Source organism: Pieris napi, chromosome 16, assembly GCF_905475465.1.
Source record: "Pieris napi chromosome 16, ilPieNapi1.2, whole genome shotgun sequence".
Taxonomy (NCBI): Eukaryota; Metazoa; Arthropoda; class Insecta; order Lepidoptera; family Pieridae; genus Pieris; species Pieris napi.
Genome location: NC_062249.1, coordinates 7377112 through 7401017, shown reverse-complemented (window position 1 = coordinate 7401017; position 23906 = coordinate 7377112). Strand labels below are relative to the sequence as shown.

At 33.1% G+C, this 23906-nt stretch overlaps 2 protein-coding genes across 3 annotated transcripts in view; one reads left to right on the top strand and one right to left on the bottom strand.

Annotated features, from left to right (window-relative positions):
- The window catches only part of LOC125057118 (phospholipid-transporting ATPase ABCA1), a 44412-nt gene extending 34554 nt beyond the window's left edge, over positions 1-9858 (top strand). For both annotated transcript variants that reach the window (XM_047660597.1, XM_047660595.1), the window contains exons 22-30: positions 382-500; positions 4051-4178; positions 5057-5240; positions 5636-5797; positions 6688-6845; positions 6930-7026; positions 7294-7485; positions 8050-8152; positions 8677-9858. In XM_047660597.1, the coding sequence (XP_047516553.1) occupies positions 382-500; positions 4051-4178; positions 5057-5240; positions 5636-5797; positions 6688-6845; positions 6930-7026; positions 7294-7485; positions 8050-8152; positions 8677-8860 (1327 nt within the window). In that variant the 3' untranslated portion in view covers positions 8861-9858. The remainder of the gene's footprint in view (positions 1-381; positions 501-4050; positions 4179-5056; positions 5241-5635; positions 5798-6687; positions 6846-6929; positions 7027-7293; positions 7486-8049; positions 8153-8676) is intronic.
- A 1405-nt stretch (positions 9859-11263) lies between these two features.
- The window catches only part of LOC125057117 (phospholipid-transporting ATPase ABCA3-like), a 36350-nt gene continuing 23707 nt past the window's right edge, over positions 11264-23906 (bottom strand). The window contains exons 23-33 of the mRNA XM_047660594.1: positions 23749-23874; positions 22443-22566; positions 20312-20442; positions 19356-19480; positions 17500-17671; positions 16605-16766; positions 14941-15098; positions 14406-14554; positions 13562-13701; positions 12621-12726; positions 11264-12081 (exon numbers count right to left, since the gene is read on the bottom strand). Coding sequence (XP_047516550.1) covers positions 11889-12081; positions 12621-12726; positions 13562-13701; positions 14406-14554; positions 14941-15098; positions 16605-16766; positions 17500-17671; positions 19356-19480; positions 20312-20442; positions 22443-22566; positions 23749-23874 — 1586 coding nt within the window. The 3' untranslated portion in view covers positions 11264-11888. The remainder of the gene's footprint in view (positions 12082-12620; positions 12727-13561; positions 13702-14405; positions 14555-14940; positions 15099-16604; positions 16767-17499; positions 17672-19355; positions 19481-20311; positions 20443-22442; positions 22567-23748; positions 23875-23906) is intronic.

Sequence of the window (23906 nt, the reverse complement as noted above, 5' to 3'; positions counted from 1 at the left end):
TCAAACAATTTGTATGACAATACCTGGCGATTAAAAAGCGTGGCGGAAAGTTTCTTGCCAGTTCTTCTTACCCGCTCTACGCTCTTGACTTGCGAACTCGTAGTAAATGTAAATTTACGATTAATTTAACTTGACGATTCAAAAGTGTACTTGGTTACCCACTTGAATAAAGATATTTTGAGTTTGAGAATATCTGTTTTTCAAAAAGCTTGGATATACAATAAAGGCTAAATAATAAACCCTAGGCCACCACCATGAGCTGAACATAAAGCAAGGAATAGAGAAACGTATTTATATTACTTATACGCGCACCTCTATTATATAACGCTATCACAAATATCATTATATATTACGTATATAATCGTAAGCAATATCCTGCAGGGACATGAGCCTGTCGTCATTCAAGATGCTGATATGTGACGGCCTTTGTACGCAACTGGAGCTTCAGAATTGTACGAGGCAATCGCTGTGCACGCAAATTAACATGACCGTGTGTTGTAGTACGTGAGTCTTATTTACATTTTTGAAAATTTAGTTTTTGGTTCAAAATATTACAGATTTAAATTGACTTGCATTAAAACCGCGTTTCCATAATGGAAAACGACTTGCATACAAGTTGCAAGTTACATGCAATTAGGTTCAAACTTGTACCCACAACACTCAAGTCAGCTCATATGCACGCAAGGTGCAAGCGCATGCGCTCATCTATAGAGGGAATTGTGCAGGATTACCTTGTAAAAGTGAGTGCTAAGTGGGTTACAGAGAAAACAATAATATTTATATTTTATTTTTATATTTACCACAGAACGTCTACTACTCATGAAACACTGTACAGCTAGATGAACGAAGTTGTATGCCACTAAAATCTTGTATGCAAGCTGCAAGTTGAGCAAAATCGTGTCTCCAATTCAAGTCACTTGCACACAAGTGTGACGTCATACATGCATGCAAGTACTTGCATAAAGGCCCATTTACATGATGCCATTTTCTTGCCTGTAGCATACAATTATGTCGACGCAATAAATGAGTTGCATGGTCTAAACAAAACGTAACATTCTTGATCAATGAGAAAAGTTTCCTTTCAAAACTATCATTGATGTAAACAGCACGTACAATAATTTCTTACGCAATTCTTGTACGCAATTACCTCTTCATTTGCAAACATGAGTACAGTGAGTGAGGGTGTGTTAACACGTTCACTGCGCCATCATTTTTAAAGAACTTTCAGCTGGTGCTTTGGAGACCTAAAAGATCTCGTAACAAGCCTATCCCTTGGTGCGTATGAGACCTTATCAGTCTCCTAAAGATACACTTTTGAAAATAATTTATATCTTCCAAAAAAACAATGACATATATTTTGAAGTTTTTGTGGGTGAAAGATAGCTAATTGCTTTATATTTTGCTAGGTTCGCACGCAGTTACGACATTAGAATAAACTACAAATACCAAAAAAAATATTAGATATCGATTGTATCTCGTACCGCAACCGAAGATAGTTCAATATGTGTAGTAAGTAGTGATGGGAATAAAATAATATCTCAGTTATCGATTCTAAAAGTTTTATTAATTATGCAAAGTGTTTTTCATTAAAACATGGTAAGCTCATTGATTGCTTGCACATTACGCGCAAATGGTAACAATTCGTTTAGTTTTTTTAGAAGCGTCAGTGCTGTTTAACTGCGTGTGCTCCAACGAAAAAGGTTAATCGTTAAATATTTCATAATCAGAATCACTGTCATTATTAGTCAATGGGGGGCAAATTTGAACATTTTCCAAAACAAATATTTTACTGGACGATGCAGCAGTATAATCCGGCGTTGATTTTCACCAATAAAATAGATTTTTTACACTTTCTTCTTTTAAAATCACTCATTGTTTATCAAAAATAATCAACACGCTGGTATATACGCGAGTGTTATTTCCAAAACGTGCGTCTACGAGGCGTACGATTTCACGAGTACCGACATATCTCCTAACGCAAGGAGCTAAAACAATTACAGTACTGTGCGTTAGGGACCTAATCCATCTCTAATTTATTTTTTAATGTCCTTGAAATTAGCTTTAAGTAGGAAGCAAATATGTATATTTGTCCTGCTCATCCTTAAAGAACTTTACAAGTTAGATCCTCCCGCAAGGAGTGAAAAAACACGATTATGTTCAACGCACAATACAAAAGTCCTGCAAGAGATCAGCCCTGCGATTCTGTAACTCACTTTTCGAACTCACACAGCGGTTTTCGCATCGGCTTTCGCTCTCAAATCAGTCGTGAAGCAGTCATTTTATGATTTGGCATTCTGAAAAGGTGGGAGCTTGTAGTTTATTGTTTATGTGAAAAGTGAGTTACAGAATCGCAGGGCTGATAGATCTCGTAATGCAACGAACGTGTTAAATTAAATTAATTTAAATTTTTTATTTTGTTTGTTATTTTCTTCGGTCCGAAACCGTCAACTACAAATTCCTGTGAACGAAAGCATTACGTACATTGGTTCTTATAATTTACATTTCCGGTATCCCATAAACACTCATGACTGCGATAAATCTCAAAGAACTTTATTAATTCAGTTCGAATTTAAACACCTTTTTACTCATATTCATACCTCTCTGTTAAATGGTTCTAATCTTTTAAAAATACTAAGCTCTGGTGGTGAGGGTCTATTTTAAAAAACAACAATTTATGTTTATAAAGAGCCAAAGATGTTACACTATCCGCGTCTAGAATAGAAGTACAAAAAACAAAAAACAGAAACTATCTTTTTATATAAAATTCAAACAGGTATTCTTTATATTCTAAACTAAAACTTTTTCTTTACATGTGACAAGTGTTGCCTGCCTTTATTACATTAATATTTACATATTCAAACTCCAACACTCTTCTAAAATATTTAAGACTTGAATGAAAAATTTGTCAATGCAAATACGTGCAATACTTGCACGAAAGCGCCATTAAATGGTATACGCACGTACAAGTCTGTGTTTAGACAAGTCAAAACTTGAAAGCAATAATCTCCTTAAAATAGTTGCATTGGTGTAAACAAAAGGCATGTGCAATTATTTCCTTGTCAATACTTGAATACAATAATTGCATTCAAGTTTTCAAGTGTAAACAGTTGCATACAATTCTTGAACGGCAATTATTGCGCTTCATTTATTGCATTCAATTATTGCTCTGGTATGTACAAGAAAATGGCATCATGTAAATGGGCCTTAAGGCTGGGGATACACATGCCAGTAAATCGGGAAAGTAGCTGGCATGAAAGTTACTGGCACGTACGAGTAACTGGGATAACTGGGAGACACTGCGGATACATTTGCAAGTAATACTGGCAAATGGCATGCATACTGTGCCCTTGCCATGCCAGTATTACCATCTCGTATACACAGGACAGTTCGTGAGAGTATTTCGTACCTACTTATTCTTGCGCGGTAAACATGGATAACAATCGAAGTGAATTAAACAAAATTGTGTTGTTACTAGCAATTGAATGTGTAGCTAAATTAATGAGAGTTAAAAAGAAAAAACTAAGACGGGATTGGGTAAGAGATTCACACAACGAGCCACAACGAGTCGGCTACTGGCATGCCCGTAGCTGTCGCGTCTGTTCACTCGTGCCAGGTTAGCGTCCCCTCCCTCAACGGGCATGCAAGAAAATCAAATGTTGTGCTAGCTACTTGCAACTAGCTAGCTTCCAGTTACAGGCATGCTAGTTAGTGAATACACATGACTGTAGTTGGCACTTGCAAGGAGCTGGTATGCTAGTGTGCAAGCTACGGGCATGTGTATCCCCAGCTTAATGGAAACCTAGTTGGCTACGATCGCTGAAAATCGAGTTCAATATAATCTGTATTTCAATGTATTTGTATAGAATTTTCTTATGATACTCTCACGCTATAAAGTATATCAAACTCCCACTCACGCAGTCCCACTCTTGACACCTTGCCTTCAACCAGTTTTATTCCATCTTCCTTCAATATACTTATGATACTTACTTTGGATTTTATAATACTCCTTATAAAAAGGTTATTTAATAGAAATATAATTCATGTTTTCAGACCTGGATGAAAATACATTTTTGAAATGGGAAGAGCCCGGAATCGGACGTTATCTATTTATGATGTCGTTGGTTGGTGTCATAGCATTCTCGGTTCTGCTTATCAAAGAGTACGAGGTGATTAATAAGGTAGGGATAACATTTCAAATTCGTGTTAAGTGTAGGTTTTTTTAATCACATCACAAGAAAAAGGTCTTTTTAGAATTCGTCATCAATCCTGAATATTGAAGGTTTTTTGTTAAGTAATATGAGTGGGTACCTACTACATACTAACAAAACTATTACTTTTCAAAAAATATTTAATTTTATTTGTTTCATTATATAATCACGCCTTTTTCCCGAAGGGGTAAGCAGAGACTAAGGATTGACTTTTGGTACGCTCCCGACACCTCTCTTGCGTCATCCACTTTCATCACATTCTCTATGCATACTCGTCGGTTATGGGTATAACTTGTTCCTTCTCTAGTACGTCCTGGATATGGTCTAGGTATGTACGAGAAGGCCTACCCAATCCGACTTCACCATCCACCGTTGTCTTGTTCATAACCTCAAACTCAAAACAACTTTATTAATATAGATAACCAAGTACACTTATGTACATCAACAGAAAAGATGTTAAATTGATTCTAAATTTACATTTACTACCAGTTCTCAAGTCAAGGGCGTAGAGCGCACGAGAAGAACTCGCAAGAAACTTCACGATTCTTTTCAATCGCCAAGTTTTGTGTCATACAAATTGTTTGAACTGTAGCAAATCAATCCCAAGGATTAGAATCATTTAAATAATCGTCAAATTTATAAAAATCTTTATTGATTAATTTACGTTTAACGAGAGTTTTGAATTTATTCAGTGAAAATTCTCTAATTTGGCAGTTTGTTGTAAAAACGAATACAATTTCCATATGGTCGTACGCTTAGATTAGTTCTGTAATCTGTTTCAAGTATTATACTGGTGAAAGTCACCATTTGTTATAAAATCGTTACATAATTAATATATTTTTACCTAGATATTCTACTCGGAGACCCCTTACCGGCCATTACCAATAAGGTCGGACGAAGATAGTGACGTGGCAGCAGAAAGACACACGGTACAACAGCTTACTAAACCAGAATTGGCTCAGCATAGCCTGATCTGCAAAGATCTCACCAAGTACTATAAGGAGTTCCTCGCTGTTAATAGACTGACTTTTGGTAAGTTGACATATGTACGCGAGTTTTACTAATATCTGAATCTGTTGCAATTATTGTTCACGGAAAACAAACTTAGAAATTCGATTTAGTATAAAATAATCAAAGGCAAAGATAATATAATATTTTATAATCAAACTCGATAACTAATATATGTATATAAAAAAATAGTATACGTATATTTAAATTTAAATATTTAGCGATTTAGTTTGCGATTGTCAATCCTGGTCGTGCGTGATCATATAAACTAAAATCGTCGTGGTATTTAACCACCGGTAATTTTTTTAGAAGTATCGAACTTGCCTTTAAGGAATCTATGAGAAATAATTAACGAAACATCAAGAAATCTGAGTTTAGATTGGATTATAACTTTTATGAAATTTGATTTATTTTCACAGCGGTGCGTAAAGGCGAATGTTTCGGATTATTGGGCATCAATGGGGCGGGTAAAACCAGTACGTTCCGTATGGCAACGGGTGACACGCATCTAAGTTCGGGCGACGTATACGTACATGGAATGTCCGTTAAGACGCAAATACGGGACGTGCACGCAAATATGGGTAAGGGGTCTTTAAAGAAGATGCGAACTTTTATAAAACCGCAAACATTTCTGTGGTTTTTTTTCACTATTTAGTGTGGGTCAATAAGTGATTAATCAATGTTATTTCACGGGTAATCCAAATCAGAACGCCCACTAGCATCTAATTTTGAACTTATTATTAAGCCATGATTCTTTTTACTATCTTTTTCAAAGTCACGTAAATATTATCATCATAATGTTCAAACATCCATAACTATACTCAGATTTTTCATTCCGTAGAATTCTGACATTTCATAAGTGTTGCTACTAAAAAAGTTCTCCACCGAAAACGCGACAAATGTTACTTATTTGAGGGAAATAAAAAAATGCTACGTATTTTTTATGTTTTACCTACAAAAAGGTAAATCTAAATATTTACTTACTCAAGTGACCTGATACAAAAATAACAAATATTTCAATATCACGAACAAAATATCGAATTAACTTTAATAACTTTATTTTATTCTTTAGCTGGCATCACTGCCTACTAATTCCAGGTTTAGTAAACCTTTTTAAAATGTTATCTTTACTTGTGCATTTTTACTGTTTGTGATGAAAAGGAACGTAATTACCATTCGCCGTTAAACCACTTTTAATGTGGAGCACCGCACTTAATAAAATGGATACATTAACTAACAATAAAATGTATGAATTGAAAAATGTGCCCGGCCAAAAAGATTTGCCATATCAAACATCTCAAAAAAGGATAGCTGTCAGAATTGTACGAAATAAAAAATCAGAGTATATAGTATTTCTTGCATTAGTCAATAAGTATTGCTTTAAAATTTATATGCTTATATATATTGTAATATGTCGTACGTATTTTTCAAAATAAATTAAGAAATGTATTACATAATACGTATATTATAGGTTACTGCCCGCAATTCGATGCATTACTAGAAAACCTTACTGCACGCGAAACACTCAAAATATTCTGCCTGCTGCGCGGTATTCCAGTGAAAATCGGTTCCCAGTGGGCCTTTCAACTTGCAGAACAGCTTGGTTTCGCTATGCATTACGATAAAAAGGTACTCTTCATAAATAATTATGTAACAAAACACTTGAAAACATTTTGGTCCTTCGATTCGGAAATTATTTGTTTTTTTTTTAAGGTTCACGAATGCAGTGGTGGAACAAAACGGAAAATAAGTACGGCTCTTGCTTTGTTGGGGGATGCTCCATTGGTTTTCCTTGACGAGCCTACCACAGGTATTTTTTATTTTTATTATAACTTTTTTCAAATATTTTATAATCACAAAAATATTTAAAGAAATATTTTGTACTGCATAAATATGAATAAACTTTATTGCAATCAAATCCAAGTTATGTAAACAAAATAAAGCTTCTTTTCGAGCAAATATAGTTATTTTTTTATTTAGATTGCTTTAAACCTAAGATTCAGAGACAAGTTTATCCGCGCACTCATGATAAAATCTTTTTTAAGATTGTAATTTTAGAAATATAAAATGTATAAAGGTATGGACCCAGCATCAAAACGCCGAGTGTGGCGTTGTATCAGTGACGCCGTCGTATCGGGACGTAGTGTTGTACTCACCTCGCACAGTATGGAGGAGTGTGAAGCGCTTTGCTCCAGATTAACTGTTATGGTCAATGGACGGCTGTTCTGTTTGGGACCGCTACAGCATCTTAAGAACAAATTCTCACAAGGTGACATTTTTTTTTTTTTATTTATAATGATTAAAAAAAAATGTTTGTATATCAGGCTCAAACCTAGTTTTTTTTTCTACGACATTTGACATTGCTAGCGTTCCAGACTTAGGTCCGTATTCAAATTCGTATCTCAAATCACAGTGTTGGCCTAGTAGCTTTAGCGTGCGACTCTCATTTACTGAGGTCGTAGGTTCGATCCCCGGCTGTGCCCCAATGGACTTTCTTTCTATTTAGCATTTGCTCGAACTGTGAAGGAAAACATCGTGAGGAAACCGACATGTCTCAGACCCAAAACGTCGATGGCGTGTGTCAGGCACTGGAGGCTGATCACCTACTTGCCTATTAGATTTAAAAATGATCATGAAACAGATTCAGAAATCTGAGGCCAAGACCTAAAGAGGTTGTAGCGCCACTGATTTATTTATTTTATCTCAAATCACAAAAACATAAAAAAAAATTATCTAATTCTTCTTGAAATTTTAAGATTGGTTGCCGTTTTAGAATTCGGTTCTTATACGTATCTTCTTTCGATAGAATGTTTGATTTAATTTTTGTTTGTAGGTTATACACTAATTGTGAAATGTAGAGAGACGTCACAAAGAGTTGCAGACGTAGCAAGGATAAGAGAGTTTGTCATAGCCAATTTTCAGGATGCTAGACACATGTAAGTATTATTTTGAGTTCACAATTTTAACGTTATACGCTTTTATTGGAATGATAAAAATGTTAAACTCGCGTCAGGACACGTGACCTGATCAAAAATTCGTAAGACGGATGGAGAGTAGACAGCCGGCGCGACGTATTTAATGTAATATAAATTGTCATGTTTGTGTACGATAGCGCAATAAATAAATATTGTATTCTACCACATAAATGATAGTACTTTTATACTGATAATTAAAGCAATTCGTGCAAAATTATTCCCTAACCATTCCAAAATATCTAAAATGCACAATATATTCAAGTTTTCACTTCTGCCGGCACTCCCGGCGTGCAACCCGTCGTTTTTTTTTCATGACCTTAACAAAAAACAATTTCTTAATTATAACTGGCAGTAAAGTCATGGACGTAGCTTTTAAAAGTCTTCTAATAACAGTTTTTATGCTTCAAAAATGTAATGTAAATGTACTTTTTTAATATTTCCAAAGCTATTATATATGTTCATAATCTTAGAGTAATTCCTTCCAGCGAAACCTACCTCGGCATCAGTACGTATTACATTCACGATCAAGAGCTGCTCTGGTGGCAGCTTTTCGACAAAATGGAGGAGGCCAAATCCCTCTACCCCATCGAGGACTACTCCGTATCGCAGACCACGCTCGAACAAGTGTTCTTACAGTTTACGCGTATGCGAGATAACTCACGTACGTAACTATTAGATAATTTAGTGCAATGGCCGATTTGCCAACTAGGTAAAATGTATACTTTTTCTATTAATAGTGAAACATGAAATGTTATAATTTTTTTAGGATTTTTGTTATACAATTTATACTCATATGATCTGCATAATGGTACGAAATTATTTTCTTCCAAACGGAAGTTTAAGGATTGGTTTCTTCGTCTAAAATACCAATTAGCTTCATGTCGTTCATTTTTCTATAGCATTTAATAGACGATTTATACAGTTTCAATTACCAGTCTCGTTAAATCTAAATATTAAACTAATTAAAATACTATATTTTCAGTATTATTAAACAAAGCTATCTTAAGCTTTTGATCTTATATAATAAATTCACGATTTAAGTCACAAACTAGTTAAATTGTACTTAATAAATGTCTTAATGTCGTAACGTACGTACGTAACTTTAAAAAACGTTAGAAAATGTTTTCAATAGCAATTTTTATTGCCATTTTCGTTTAAAAATTCTGCAATTTATATTTCAATGTATAAATTCAATGTGATGTACTTAGATAAGATTTAGAAGGTAATTATAATAGTTTTATTTCAAGATTTCAATAATTTTGGAAGTGTTTGGAATATAGCTTAATCACTTACATAATTAACAATACATAATGAGTATTAACTTTTTGAGCGACTTACGTTTAGTAAATTTCGCTTTTGGATATTGATCGCAAACATTTCATTTAACTCTCTTTTGACCTGACTGACTATATCCAGTACTTAATACTTATACAGTAACTTATAAGATATAATAAAGCGCCGGTACCCTGCAACCTCCAAAAGCGATAATTACTTGAGTTCTTCAATATCTCGAGCGCTGATTACGAAACCTTGGGAATGCGAGGTACACGATACTGTCAAACTCAAACTCAAATTAACTTTATTCATATAGGTAAACAAGTACACTTATGAACGTCAGAAAAGAAGTTAAATTATTTGTAAATTTACATTTACTATCAGTTCGCAAATCAAGGGCGTAGAGCGGGCAAGAAAGTTTCCGCCACTCTTTTTAATCGCTTAGTCATACAAATTGTTTGAACTGGAGCAAATCAATCCCAGGGATTAGGATCATTTAAATATTCGTCAAATTTTTAAAAAGCTTTATTGATTAATTTACGTTTAACGAGGACTTTGAATTATTTAGTGATGATTCTCTAATTTCGCTTGGGAGTTGTAAAAACGAATACAATTTCCATATAAGCAGTGGTTTTTCTTCTGGAGCCTGGTTGGTCGTACACTCAAATTAGTTCTATTTCGCGTATTATACTGGTGAAAGACACCATTTGTTTTAAAATCGTTTATATTTTTTTATACATACAACAAGGCTTCAAGAATATATTGACCAGATAGTGTCATAATATTTAATTCCTTAAACTTATTTCGTGTCGTGATCGAAATCGCTATTGGGTGTTACAGAGTACAGTGTACCCAGTGAATGAACTTAATTAATTCAATATACTGTCTGTTAATAAAATAAATGTGTTCCTTGAATAAAAAATCGCCTGCATTTTCTAGTTAGGCGCAGTATTTAATATGGTAAATAATAAGTTAGATAAAAGCTATTCTCCATAGAAAAGCTAGCAATGACAAACGCAGCCATTATGTTAAATTTTAAGTGTGAGGGGAAATAATATAATGTACATATGTGATAACTTTACTGTCTTTGGAAAAATGTAATTCGGACACTATTTTTTTTGTATTCCGCTTTATAGCTCTCATAGACCGCAGAGTAACTAATTGATAAACGATTTTCAGAATTATATTACGATTCGGTTTTGGAGTGTTTTTCTAATAATGTAGTTAGTAAATTGAAAGATTTCTTTATATTTGTATGTGTACTGATATTTTGCACATAATATTTATGAACCAAAGCTATATTGAATCTTATTCAACTATAAAATAAGTTGTAACTTGTATTATATTTATTTATCAACAATGGTACAAATATTGTATGGTATAATTTGTGATTTTATATAAATTGTGATAGTTTGTGATTTTACTTAACTTCAACCCACAATCAGTGATATTTATGTTCCTATTTTTTCAGTTTGAACTTTTCAAATTAAATAAATTTTTTAAGTATATTGTACCCATTTGATTAATAGGAATGTACTTACGTATTGGTTTTTTGTCTTACAGTTTTGACATCAAAGCTGTTTTTTATTCAGTTTGGACATTATTAATTTGTTCAAACATTAAGTATAGGACAGGTGTGTGTAATCGAAAGAAAAATATTTTTCTGTCTTTGCTAATTTATGTACAATCGTAACAATTTTGGGTTCGAATTATTTAATAAGTTGCCTTATCTCACTGTATTTAAGAAGTGTACGTTTGCATTGTAGGTTTACATTTTTTTTTAAATAAAAGCTTACAAAATTTTAATTCTTTTTATTTATTCAAATGTACAATAATTTTCTTATAAAAAATCTTTTAAATAATACAATTAAGCTGTTTGAAGTACTTAGATCTAAATATAAGTTAACATGTGCTTAACATGTCATGGAGTCATGATTGTTGTATGTGCATATTAAAGTATTATATACATACTAAACTATAATTTAGTCATGGTAAAAATCATTTTTAAACTCGACACGGATTTCTGGTCCCAAATCTTATCCAAGAAATTGCTATATGTAATTTTATCTTAACAATTTTATATAATTTCGATAACAATAAGCAAGCAAATTATATATTAATTCCTTTGCTCAAAAATTAATTTGAAGTTGGGTACCCGATGTGCATTACGGATATAAAGTTTTATACTTTCTCAGAAATAACTAATGTAACGTATTCACTGGTCATAGTATCAGAAAATGTACTAGATTCGAAATAGATATTAACTTGAAAAGGCCTTTGAAGGGACTACACTAGAACCTTGAAATATGCAAAATCTATGAAGAATGATTTCTTTATATACAATGGTTTACATTCAATTAAATATTCCGTGCTTACAATTGAGTTAATACAATAAATTCCAATAATGTATACTCGACATAACCTAGAAATGAGTAGTTTCCTCACTTTGTTGATATTTGGTGAACTGTAGAAATATCTGTTCGAGGGATGTCTGTAAAATACTGTAGTCTTCAAGTGGTAGACTTTTTTTCGCTCTCTCCATTATCCCAAACATTTTGGCCCAGGACACGGTACGGTCTGGGAGGTAATAAGTTATAAGGCCCTGGTACTCCTCCCTGAGGAACGGATAAATGTGAGACCCAAAGAAAAATCAGTTTAATCAAGTAGTTTTGTCTCTTTCTTTCAAATTTCCCGTCCCTTTTTATTACGTTGTGATAAAAAGGGACAGGTGACTTTCTTTAAAACGATGCAATTGGACTATGGACAGCTAAAAGGGCCTGGGGCTAGTGCTAGACAGGCTACTTCTAATTAATTTGCGATATTTGTTTCAAAATAAGTGTTGTTTGATGATTTGCTATTTTAAAAGAGTACCTACCGAGAGTTTTTTACGCCGGCTTTTTCTCTCGGCCTACACCCTCTGTTTTCTTTGCCGATGAGTAGGGATGCCTACAGATTCAAATTTAATGACGTGGAATAAGTGATACCTGTATCTTATGTTCCATATTAAACATATTTTTTTTATTTTATGGATAAGGAAGAATTTTTAGTACTGTGTAAAACGCATCACTAAAATACCTGTAGGAATTATCAAAGAAATAAATTCAGAAATGAGGTGGTAGCGCCTAGAATAAAAGCAATTAATATAAATACTCACATCAGTCGTGGACGGATAAAGTTTGCCATGACATAGCTTTTAATTAAGTCAATGTTGCTTGGTCCTTCATTATCACCCGATTTCACTTTTATTGTCAACGTGAAACCTAAAAGACATAAGACAATTAAATTTGTGTTTCAAAAAGAGTCGAAAATTTACATATTTTTTTCAAATAACAGATTTGAGTTTGATTTCTGCAAGGATAGAACTTTACTAAAAACTATATTAAAAATTGTTATCGTTAAAAAACTAAGTTATCGATTCGATGAGATATTATATTGATTACGATTAGTACTAATATTAATAATAACTGCTATAGAAGTGACAAGCTACTATTATATAAGTAGGTGCAAACAGTAGCATTTCCGAACCAATTCAACATCAATTTCTCCCTTCAAGAAAAGAGTACCAATTCTTAAAAGGCCGGCAACGCGCTTGCGAGCTTTCTGACAGTGTGAGAGTTCACGGGCGGCGGTATCACTTATCACCATATGAGTTTTCTGCCCGTTTGCACCTTATTATATTCAAAAATATTACCAACATACATACATATTCCTACTGAGACAACAAAATAGATGTGATTGTAAATCAAACAACAAATGGGCAGGAGACTCATCTGTTGCTAAGCGACAATACCCCCATGGATACTCACACTGAAGGCTCGCAAGTGTGTTGCCGGTATTTTAAGAATTGGTACGACTACTATAGATGATACATTTTTCTACAGCACATTTGTCATTACACATAACTAGTTTCTATAGTTTAAAAGTAAAACAATGTGTACTGTGGGGTGGCCCTTTAGATACCAAGATTTGGCCTTAGAGTTTTTTGGTGATTTCCTACTTTAAGTTTATTTATAATATTAGAGCAATAATAAGACGAAAAAATAAAAAAAAATGTGCGATTATGTTTGTACTATAGTGATCTATTTCTTCTAATACCTTGCGAGAATTTATTCTTGAGATGTTGCGGTGATCCGAGACATTGGAAGCGTCCGTGTACCATCACGGTCAGACGGGAGCAGAGCGCTTCGCATTCCTCCATACTGTGCGATGTTAGTACGAAAGACGTGTTCGCGCGTCTGAACACACAGATACGAAATCATAACAAATTCAAAATAATTAGGGTATATTTCACAATGTACGGATAAATTCTACATAAGTTCCAAATTAGCTGTGTATTACTTATTGGTAAGATAAACACTATTGTTGCGTTTCACGACTGTCAGATAGCGCTATTCGTCACATAAAGTCAATCCATCACAAGTTACGAGTCTGATGAATGTCAAATAGCAATAATATATCTTACAAATAATTTATGTGTTGCATAGCTTTTTGGTACTTTATCCATACATTGTGAAACATACCTTTAGAATAATAAAACGTTTCTGAAGAGTGAACATCGTTTATATTTGAGATTATTTTTCCGCTGCCAATATTTTTTCAGTTATTACAGCTGATTTAGGAGGTGATCTATTTTTACCATCGCTCAATAAGTGCTTTAATAACTAAGCCTTTGTGGATAAAGCAGAAAAAATACTATATCATAATTTAATAAGAATAGATTTATTTAACACTTTGTTGCATAAACACGCATAAGTATACTTTGAACATATTTCATGGCTTGGTACCTATTACTATATACTTTTTTTTAATGTGTAAAGAATAAAAAAGTGGTAGAGGCATTAGATAATAAACAACTTAAATAAAATACTGAATTAACTAAATATTACGATAATCTTTGTTAGATATATGAAATGGTTAAAGATAATATAAGAACAAATACCTAGCATTCCTAAGAGCCCGCCACACTTGTCTCTTAGCGGCGGGGTCTACGCCCGTAGTCGGCTCATCTACGAACACGAGCCGAGCCCCGCCCATCAGAGATATCGCCGTACTCAGCTTACGCTTGTTGCCGCCCGAGTACTGATCCACCTGAGGATTATTACCGGCAAAGACTATTAAATGGACATAAAGACAAATAATAAGGCTGTTAGTGATATTTTGATTTCAGAAGATTCCATGAGATGTGATAACTTTTTGACCGTGCAATTTTTTTTCATATTAGACCACACACACATCTTCACATTTTACAATCTTTATATATATCTTCTGTGGATGTGTTTGTAATTGAAACTCCTTCTAATCAGCTGGATAGATTTTTTTTTATTAAAGTGGATTCAAGAATGGTTAAGATTTACAATGAGATGATTTTTTTTAATACGTGTGTGGAGGACAATTGTACAATATAAGAATAAATCATACTTCATTAAACAAAATTCAAACCATTGGTGTGGAGGCAAAAAATAAAAAAACATTACCCGCTTATCCAAATGCTTCGTAAATCCAAGCGCAGCAGCCAGCATATGCGCACGCGCAGTTGAATACTCGTCACGGATGCCACGGAACAATGAAAACAATCGGAGCGTCTCACGTCCCGTCAGTTCGCCGAACACGGCATCGAACTGGGGACAGTATCCTATGGACAAAAAGATTTTTACTTTTTATCTATGAAATTAAATAAAACGTATTTACATCATTATTTAAAGAGGTTTTATTTAAACTATTTATTTTAAAGGTACTATATTATCACATACGCACAAATAAAATAAATGTTAGACATTTATTATTATTATATTATTAGAACGTGCAATAAGTACACATAGTGACCAAAACCTAAAGAAATTCCTACTAGAAAATTAAATTTAGAATATTTACACAATATAAAAAACAAAGAACGGACCATTGCATTAGTAAGGTTTAAATTTTTTGATGTAAGGTTGTGAAATTTACTAGAAAATCTCCTGTGATGATATACTTTAAGAATCTCTCCCAATACTAAAAATATATAAATAAAGTCATTAGACCATTAAAGCTACGCTTGCTAGTTTCGTAATGATATTTAACAATGTGGAAAAATGGCCTAAATAATTTTGTTTTACTCGAGAACCGTCAACATTTTTTGAAGTTATACTTCTTTAGGCGCGTTATGAAAAATTGATGAGAGTGAAATTTTACGATGCGCGCGCACCGTGACACAAAATTCACAGAATGAAGTTGCCCACGGAAGATGCTACGGCATTGGACATAATTTAAAAACAACATTCGAATAATAATAGAATTTATGTTAATGTAAGAGAATAATAATAATTATTTATTTATTTAATTTCGCAAATGTAAACTGAACTTTATTGACTATAATGACTCCTTTTCCAGTCTTTGATTAATTAATTGTAATTAATTATTTGCATGCAATCAAATGATACATTTTAGTCTATAGTTATTTTGGGCTGGCGATCTGAGTGAGTTGTTGCCCCACATATTTTTATGGTGCCACTGGCGGTATTGTTGTGTACCGGGTTGTGCAGCTCCCTCAAAAATGGTTGAGCTGCATGAGCTATTCGGGGCATGCTAGCCGTCTGCTGGCACAGGCTTGCTCAGATCGATCTGGTTCTTTCTTCCAAAGACCAGTCCAGTAAATACTCTGCATTTGTTTACACCAATTTATTAATTTATTATTGTATTATCTGGACTATAAAAGAGACTAAGACCCCCGAGTTTGTTTCGACATTTCTTCTCAGGGCAGTCAGTTAGGAAATGTCGACTTCATCTAGTTTAGGAAGACATTGTAAAAGTGATTTATATAGTCCTACTTGCAAGAATAAACTATTTCATTTCATTTCAAAAATTATTTTTAATAATGCCAAAGAAGTATAACTTCTTACGCGCGTACATAAGTACACGCACCCTTTTTTTTTTAAGAAATCTAGGCTACGTGATGAGTTACTGTACAGTATCTGTTTTATTTATCAAATTTTAGACAAAAAAAATCGCCCCTTTGTACCCGAAACCAATAATAACACTGGAAATCCGAATCTGTAGTTTAGTTGTACCCTACGAATCGAATAAAATCAACGACTTGTAGAAATTACGTCGCGTTTTGAATTAACCAGGGCCTACGCAACAATCGCTAAACTTCACTCACCAATATTTTCATAAACTTTATTGAGGTCAGAGCGAACTGAGTGTCCGCACACGTAAGCATCTCCACTTGAGATGGACTCATCTCCCATAAGCATTTTGAAGGTGGTGGTCTTCCCAGCCCCGTTTACTCCCAGAAGACCGAAACATTCCGCCTCACCCACAGCTGGAAAATATACACTTTTAATACAAGAAAAAGAAAACAAGACTACTTTTTTAAAACACATGAAAAAAGAAGATATTGAACATGGTTAGTTATAATATATTATGTTCGTAATCCGAAATAAACAAATAGTGGGAAACTCATCCACAAGTACAAAAGTAAAGGACGTAGAGATTTTTTTTATTCGTGTTTACCTTAAAATATCTTATAAAACAACACAATGATGTTGTATAATTTTTAATTCATTGCAATGGGAATAAGATATATCAATATAGCCATATATTAGAAAAACTATTTTTTACTACAAGTCTACTTTAAAATGGAGTAATCTAAATGAAACTTTAAAATATACAAAAAACAAAGTTTTTTTATCATAATAGAATATTAAACCTTTCCCTTTGAATTTCTCTTAAATTTATGATGTATTTTATTTCTGTAATTTCTATTCTAACAGTAACTTGATAATAATAGCAATAGAAATACAACAATTAAACTAAGCACAAAAATACAAACCCCTATTCATAACAAACTGGCGCGCCCAGATGTTGTCCTGTACACAATTTTTAAATATAAAAAAAATACCATGTAATTGTAAATTTAAACCTTCTCGAATCCACTTAAACACACAAAACAACCATCAAAATCGGTCCAGCCTTTTAGAAGTTTAATTATAAACACACGCACAGAAGATATATTGAATATAAATTGACTAGTAAAGCAAAATAAGTACACTCACTAAAAGATATCTGATCTACTGCAAGATTTTTCCCATAGTACTTGGAAAGGGAGTGAGCAACCAGCGTGTGCGCAGCGAGCGGCGCTTGTTTCGCGTGACGCACTTCGTCGGCCACGTCCGGGTCTAAGGAGGCTTCGTCCAATGGAGCCGGGCGTCTGCTCCATACAAATAACTAGAATTATAAGACATAAGACATAACATTTATTACAAACGAAAACACACACACATAAACACACAAAATAACAATACTTAATTATTATTATTATATTATTGGTTATAAGTATTACTATATTCAAATTTTTCATTCCGTAGAATTCTGACATTTCATAAGTGTTGCTACTAAAAAAGTTCTCCACCGGTAAAGACACAAATTTAAGTTATTTGCGGGCAATAAAAAAAATGCTACGTATTTGTTATGTTTAACCTACAAAAAGGTAAATCTAAATATTTACTTACTCAAGTGACCTAATTTAAAAATAACAAATTTTATTCTTTAGCTGGCATCACTGCTTGATAATTCCAGGTTTAGTAAACCTTTAAAAAAATGTTTTCTTTACTTGTGCGTTTTTTACTGTTTGTGTTGAAAAGGGAGGTAATTATCCCTCGCCTTTAAACTACTTTTAATATGAAGCACCGCACTTAATAAAATGGATACATTAACTAACAATAAAATGTATGTATAGACTCAGTAGTTCAGACTCATATTGAAATTGAAAAATGTGCCCGGCCAAAAAGGTTTGTCATCTCTGACATGTCAAAAATAGATAGCTGTCAGAATTCTCGGTTTCACTTCGATAGATTACAATCTACCGAATAATAATACGTTAAATTGTAAGCAGTAAGTTGAGGTTCACAACCTTTCGACAGTTCACAATCTCGCGAGATATATTACAATCTAACGGTGTTTACAATTTTACGGTGACATAAATATTTCTCAACAGTTACGACTTAGAGGCCTTCAAGAGGAGAGCGAACCATAAAGGCCAACAACGTACGTGGAACGCTCCTGGTATTGCAGGTGTCCATGGGCGGCGATAAACGCCTTATTTTAAGAGAGTTTGCCTGCTGTCCCATAAAAAATTGCGCTGTTCCCAACTTGACTTTTAGGGACTGATTCCGAATACTAGGTACGGTTTATTTCAATAAATTTAATAGTAAGATCCAATATTTTTGGAGTTTACTCCTTAAGAAACGATTTGAGTTATAAGGCCCGGTACGGAAATTTTATGAGGAGTAAAATCGAGTGTAATACGAAAAGTTGAGGCGTTATGTAGAAAGAGACAAAAATCTGTAGGATTGAACGTGTAAAAGAATGAGATGGAATACATTACACAGACTTTTCTATTTTGAATTCACGTTTTGACAGCCACGTTACAACATTGTCAGTGTTGACAGATGTAAAAAATAAAAGTAGGTTGTCTAGCGTGCCATAGAGTTTTGTCAATAGTAATGGTCAGTGAAATTAAAACTAAAAAGATTGTTCATTCTTATTCTTCTCTTACTATAAAGGTAACTTTGGTCACAGAAAGAAAATCCTATTTGGGCATAGATGATGTAGGTACGTTTTATTACTACTACAAACATTTATATTATAAAAAAGATATATTCTTACCACCTTTAGTATGAAAATATGGTCGACAGCCACAGAACATTATCGCCATTTTATCGTTCGTAAGGAGTCAACACACACACTTTTTTAAATACATATATACGAAAACTATACGATTCTCATTTAAATCTAAATTCTCTATTACATAATATTTGATCTTTATACACATAGATAAAAAAAATTACTTCGAAAAGGACCTGTAGAACAACTCTTCTATAATTATTCCTTTAAAAACTATAATTTTTACCCTCTGAATCAACCTGTACTCCAACATAAACATCAGACTCCACAGAACGGCGCAGGAGATCACCATACTCAGAAGATAACGAGAGATTCCCGGTTTCTCCCACTCGAAGTATGGGTTCTCGCGAACTGAAAGAGTAAGTTCATTAAGCTTGAGCTTCGTCGAGTGGAGGTCATAATTTCGAACCCATGAACTTTTCTGTCTATGTGCGCATTTAACACTAGCTTGTACGGTGAAAAGCATCGTGAGAATACCGGCATGGCTTAGAGCCAAAACTCGGTGTGTGTCAGGCACAGAAGGCTGATCACCTACTTATTAGTAAGAGATTGATAAAGAAACAGATAAAAAATCGGCCAAAACTACTGGTTTTTTTTTTAAACTTGCCAAGATTTTGAGGATGTTTGAAGCCCGGTAACAGTTGGGAAGATATTTTTGTACATTAATTATTGAAGTTATACTTCTTTAGGCGCGTTATGAAAAATTTATGAGAGTGAAATTTTAAGATGCGCGCGCACCGTGACACAAAATTAACAGAATGATGTTGCCCACGGAAGATGCTACGGCATTGGACATAATTTAAAAACAACATTCGAATAATAATAGAACTTATGTTACACTTAATGTAAGAGAATAATAATAAATACTTATTTAATTTTTCAAATGTAAGTAGGTAATTATTTAATTGTAATTAATTATTTGCATGCAATCAAAAACTATTTTTAATAATGCCAAAGAAGTATAACTTCTTACGCGCGTATATAAGTACACGCACCCTTTTTTATTAAGGCCCCACGTACAGGTCCCAAACACATGGTATAAACTCCAGAGATCCTGATTCAATTCCCGCCAACATAGTGTTTGTGGTTGATAGAGGAAGTCCCTCCAAAGATTATCAATAACCCAAATATGTTTCAAACTTCAAGATTTTAATAAAAAGTAAAAAATATCAGAAACCTTACCACAACAATTTTCTGAGAGGTTTTCACATATATTTTGCATGGTGCATTCTCCGAGGTTGGGAAAAGTGGACAAAAGATAGTCACACATCTCCATACAAGAGAACTTCGTCAGACCAATGTGGTTTAGGGTTCTGGCGAAAATTAAATAATATTAAGAAAATATATTCCATATTATATTATCAATTTGAATTATTAGGGTCCTATTTATAAACTTAAGCTTCACATAAATAATATTGGAAACAGTTTTTTTAATAATAATATTATATTATATTTTTTAGCTTTATAAAAAAAGGGTCATCGTGAAAGCTTATAGTACGGGAGGTAGCAACGTTTGAAAAAAAGAATTTTAGGTCAGCTGATTTTGTGATATGTCTTCCTTCTTGCACTTCCGGTTAGAGTCTGGGCAATCTGGCTGGCGGTAGTGGTTGCGTTCATTAGTGCGCATCCTATCTGTCCAGCTAAAAATCCTGGATTTTAAAAGCATTTTAAGAAGCGTAATTTTTAATTTTTCGTTTTTAAATACGTCTACCTGACATACTTTTTTTATTGCCAGACATTTTTCACGTTGCTAACTATGTGCCAGACGCGATTTTAAGTTTTATTTTTATAAAAATTTCAAAGCATTTTAGAATGTCTGTAATTTTAATATTATGTTATTTAAATATAAGAAAAACAGAAAATGAATTTGCCAGACATTAATTCGGTTGTTAAGTCTTGAATTAAAATGATAAAGTTTTGCAGTATGATGAAGCATTGCATTTTAAGAAGCGTAATTTTTGATTTTTCCTTTTTAAATACGTCTACCTGACATACTTTTTTTATTGCCAGACATTTTTCACGTTGCTAACTATGTGCCAGACGCGATTTTAAGTTTTATTTTTATGAAAATTTCAAAGCATTTTAGAATGTCTGTAATTTTAATATTATGTTATTTAAATATAAGGAAAACTGAAAATGAATTTGCCAGACATTAATTCGGTTGTTAAGTCTTGAATTAAAATGATAAAGTTTTGCAGTATGATGAAGCATTGCATTTTAAGAAGCGTAATTTTTGATTTTTCCTTTTTAAATACGTCTACCTGACATACTTTTTTTATTGCCAGACATTTTTCACGTTGCTAACTATGTCCAGACGCGATTTTAAGTTGTATTTTTATAAAAATTTCAAAGTATTTTAGAATGTCTGTAATTTTAATATTATGTTATTTAAATATAAGAAAAACTGAAAATGAATTTGCCAGACATTAATTCGGTTGTTAAGTCTTGAATTAAAATGATAAAGTTTTGCAGTATGATGAAGCATTGCATTTTAAGAAGCGTAATTTTTGATTTTTCCTTTTTAAATACGTCTACCTGACATACTTTTTTTATTGCCAGACATTTTTCACGTTGCTAACTATGTGCCAGACGCGATTTTAAGTTTTATTTTTATAAAAATTTCAAAGCATTTTAGAATGTCTGTAATTTTAATATTATGTTATTTAAATATAAGAAAAACTGAAAATGAATTTGCCAGACATTAATTCGGTTGTTAAGTCTTGAATTAAAATGATAAAGTATTGCAGTATAATGCTTGTAGTACGAGCATAAAAAGGAATATAAAATTAGATTAAAATTAATAATCAACACTTTATTTAAATTGTCCTAATTACTAAATGTAAGTTATGAATAATTAATGCAACGTGAAAAATGTCTGGCTATAAAAAAAGTATGTCAGGTAGACGTATTTAAAAACGAAAAATTAAAAATTACGCTTCTTAAAATGCTTTTAAAATCCAGGATTATTACCTGGACAGATAGGATGCGCACTAATGAACGCAACCGCTACCGCCAGCCAGATTGCCCAGACTCTAACCGGAAGTGCAAGAAGGAAGACATATCACAAAATCAGCTGACCTGAAATTCTTTCTCGAAAACGTTGCTACCTCCCGTACTATTAGCAATACAAAGCACTGTCAGTAATGTTATGTCAGTAATGTAATGTCAGTAATGTAATGTCGGTAATGTATACAATGTAATCTAAGCAATGTCAGTCTAGTCTTGAGCATAACAATACTTCCGATTGTTAATCTTTTACGAACATTTAAAAACTGGCAACATTTAAAAAATTAAGTCCAGTTTATGTATTTACCTAACAGCGGTGACGAGACTGTACAGAGGGAAGAACTGTAATACATAGTCCATATACTGGGCAACTGCGCCCGTGCTGAGCATTGGTGAGCTCAGCGTTTCTACTATCTGAGCACCCATTAAACCTGAAAATATGAAATTCCCATTAATAACTATATTTTTTACTCATAGTTGACAAAGCCTTTGGTAATTTTAAAATTATCTGTGATTTGGGGCTGTCGCTTCTAAGATAATATTGAGAACTCCAATTATATTTATAATTATATGGAGTGACAACTCTTATTATATTTATGCGTTTTGAAAATCAATATTGCATAGGACTGCATCTAAACCCTGACGTTTTAAATAGTTGTTTCAAGTTAATAGTTAGATTAAGAGACAAGATTATCTCTCAAATACTCTTTGGATTTTGACAGATGCGGGAGTTTCAAATACTGTATATCAGCTTATTCTGAGACAAGTTTTAGTACAAATTAACTCTCCCAACTGTTAACATCAATTGAGTATTTGATTAAGGGTCTGTTTCACAATGTACGGATAAGTTGAACATAAGTTCCAAATTAGCTATTTATTACTTATTGACAGGATAAACACTATTGTTGCGTTTCACGACTGTCAGATAGCGCTATTCGTCACCTAAAGACCATCATAAGTTATGAGTCTGATAAAGTGACAAATAGCACAATTTATGTTTCAAATACTTTATGTGTTACATAGCTATTTCGTACTTTATCCATACATTGTGAAACAGACCCTTAGGGTATGCAAATTACGTTTCGTTAGCTTCTGAAGCTAAATGCAGAAACTTCCAATATTTTCTGTTTTTTTTTAATCTGTCAAAACTATCCTAATACTAATGATACAGATTCAAAATCCATACCATTTTTGACATATGAAAACCAAAGTTCGCGCTAAAATTTTGAATCCTACCATTGGGTAGGAATAAAATAGCATAGTAGCATAAGACAATTCATTTTATAACATGTTTTACATACAACATTATATTAATACTATACTATATAACTTTCAGCTACACTCTCAAATACATGCGCATACACACCTATTCACACACTCACTCATTCACTTCATTTGTAACACTAAATTTATGACTATTATTATTATTTATTTTTTTATTATCATCTTTTTTTTACCTAATTTAAACATGTACCACGTAATAATTGTTTTCTAGTTACCCACAACACAGGGCCTAGTGTAATATATGAATTCTGTCACAAACCCTTTTGTCATAAATAAAGTTTTTATTGTTTTTATTATTATTATACAATAAAACAATTAATAATACTTACCAAAAAGTACATTTATAAAGAACATAATAACGAAACCAACGGCTGGTCCGTTAAACACAAGCGAGAACAGATAGTGCAGAGGCAACATGGCGGCGCCGTATACCATGAGACACAAGTACATACGACCTGAAATTCAAATATTAAATACATATACATAT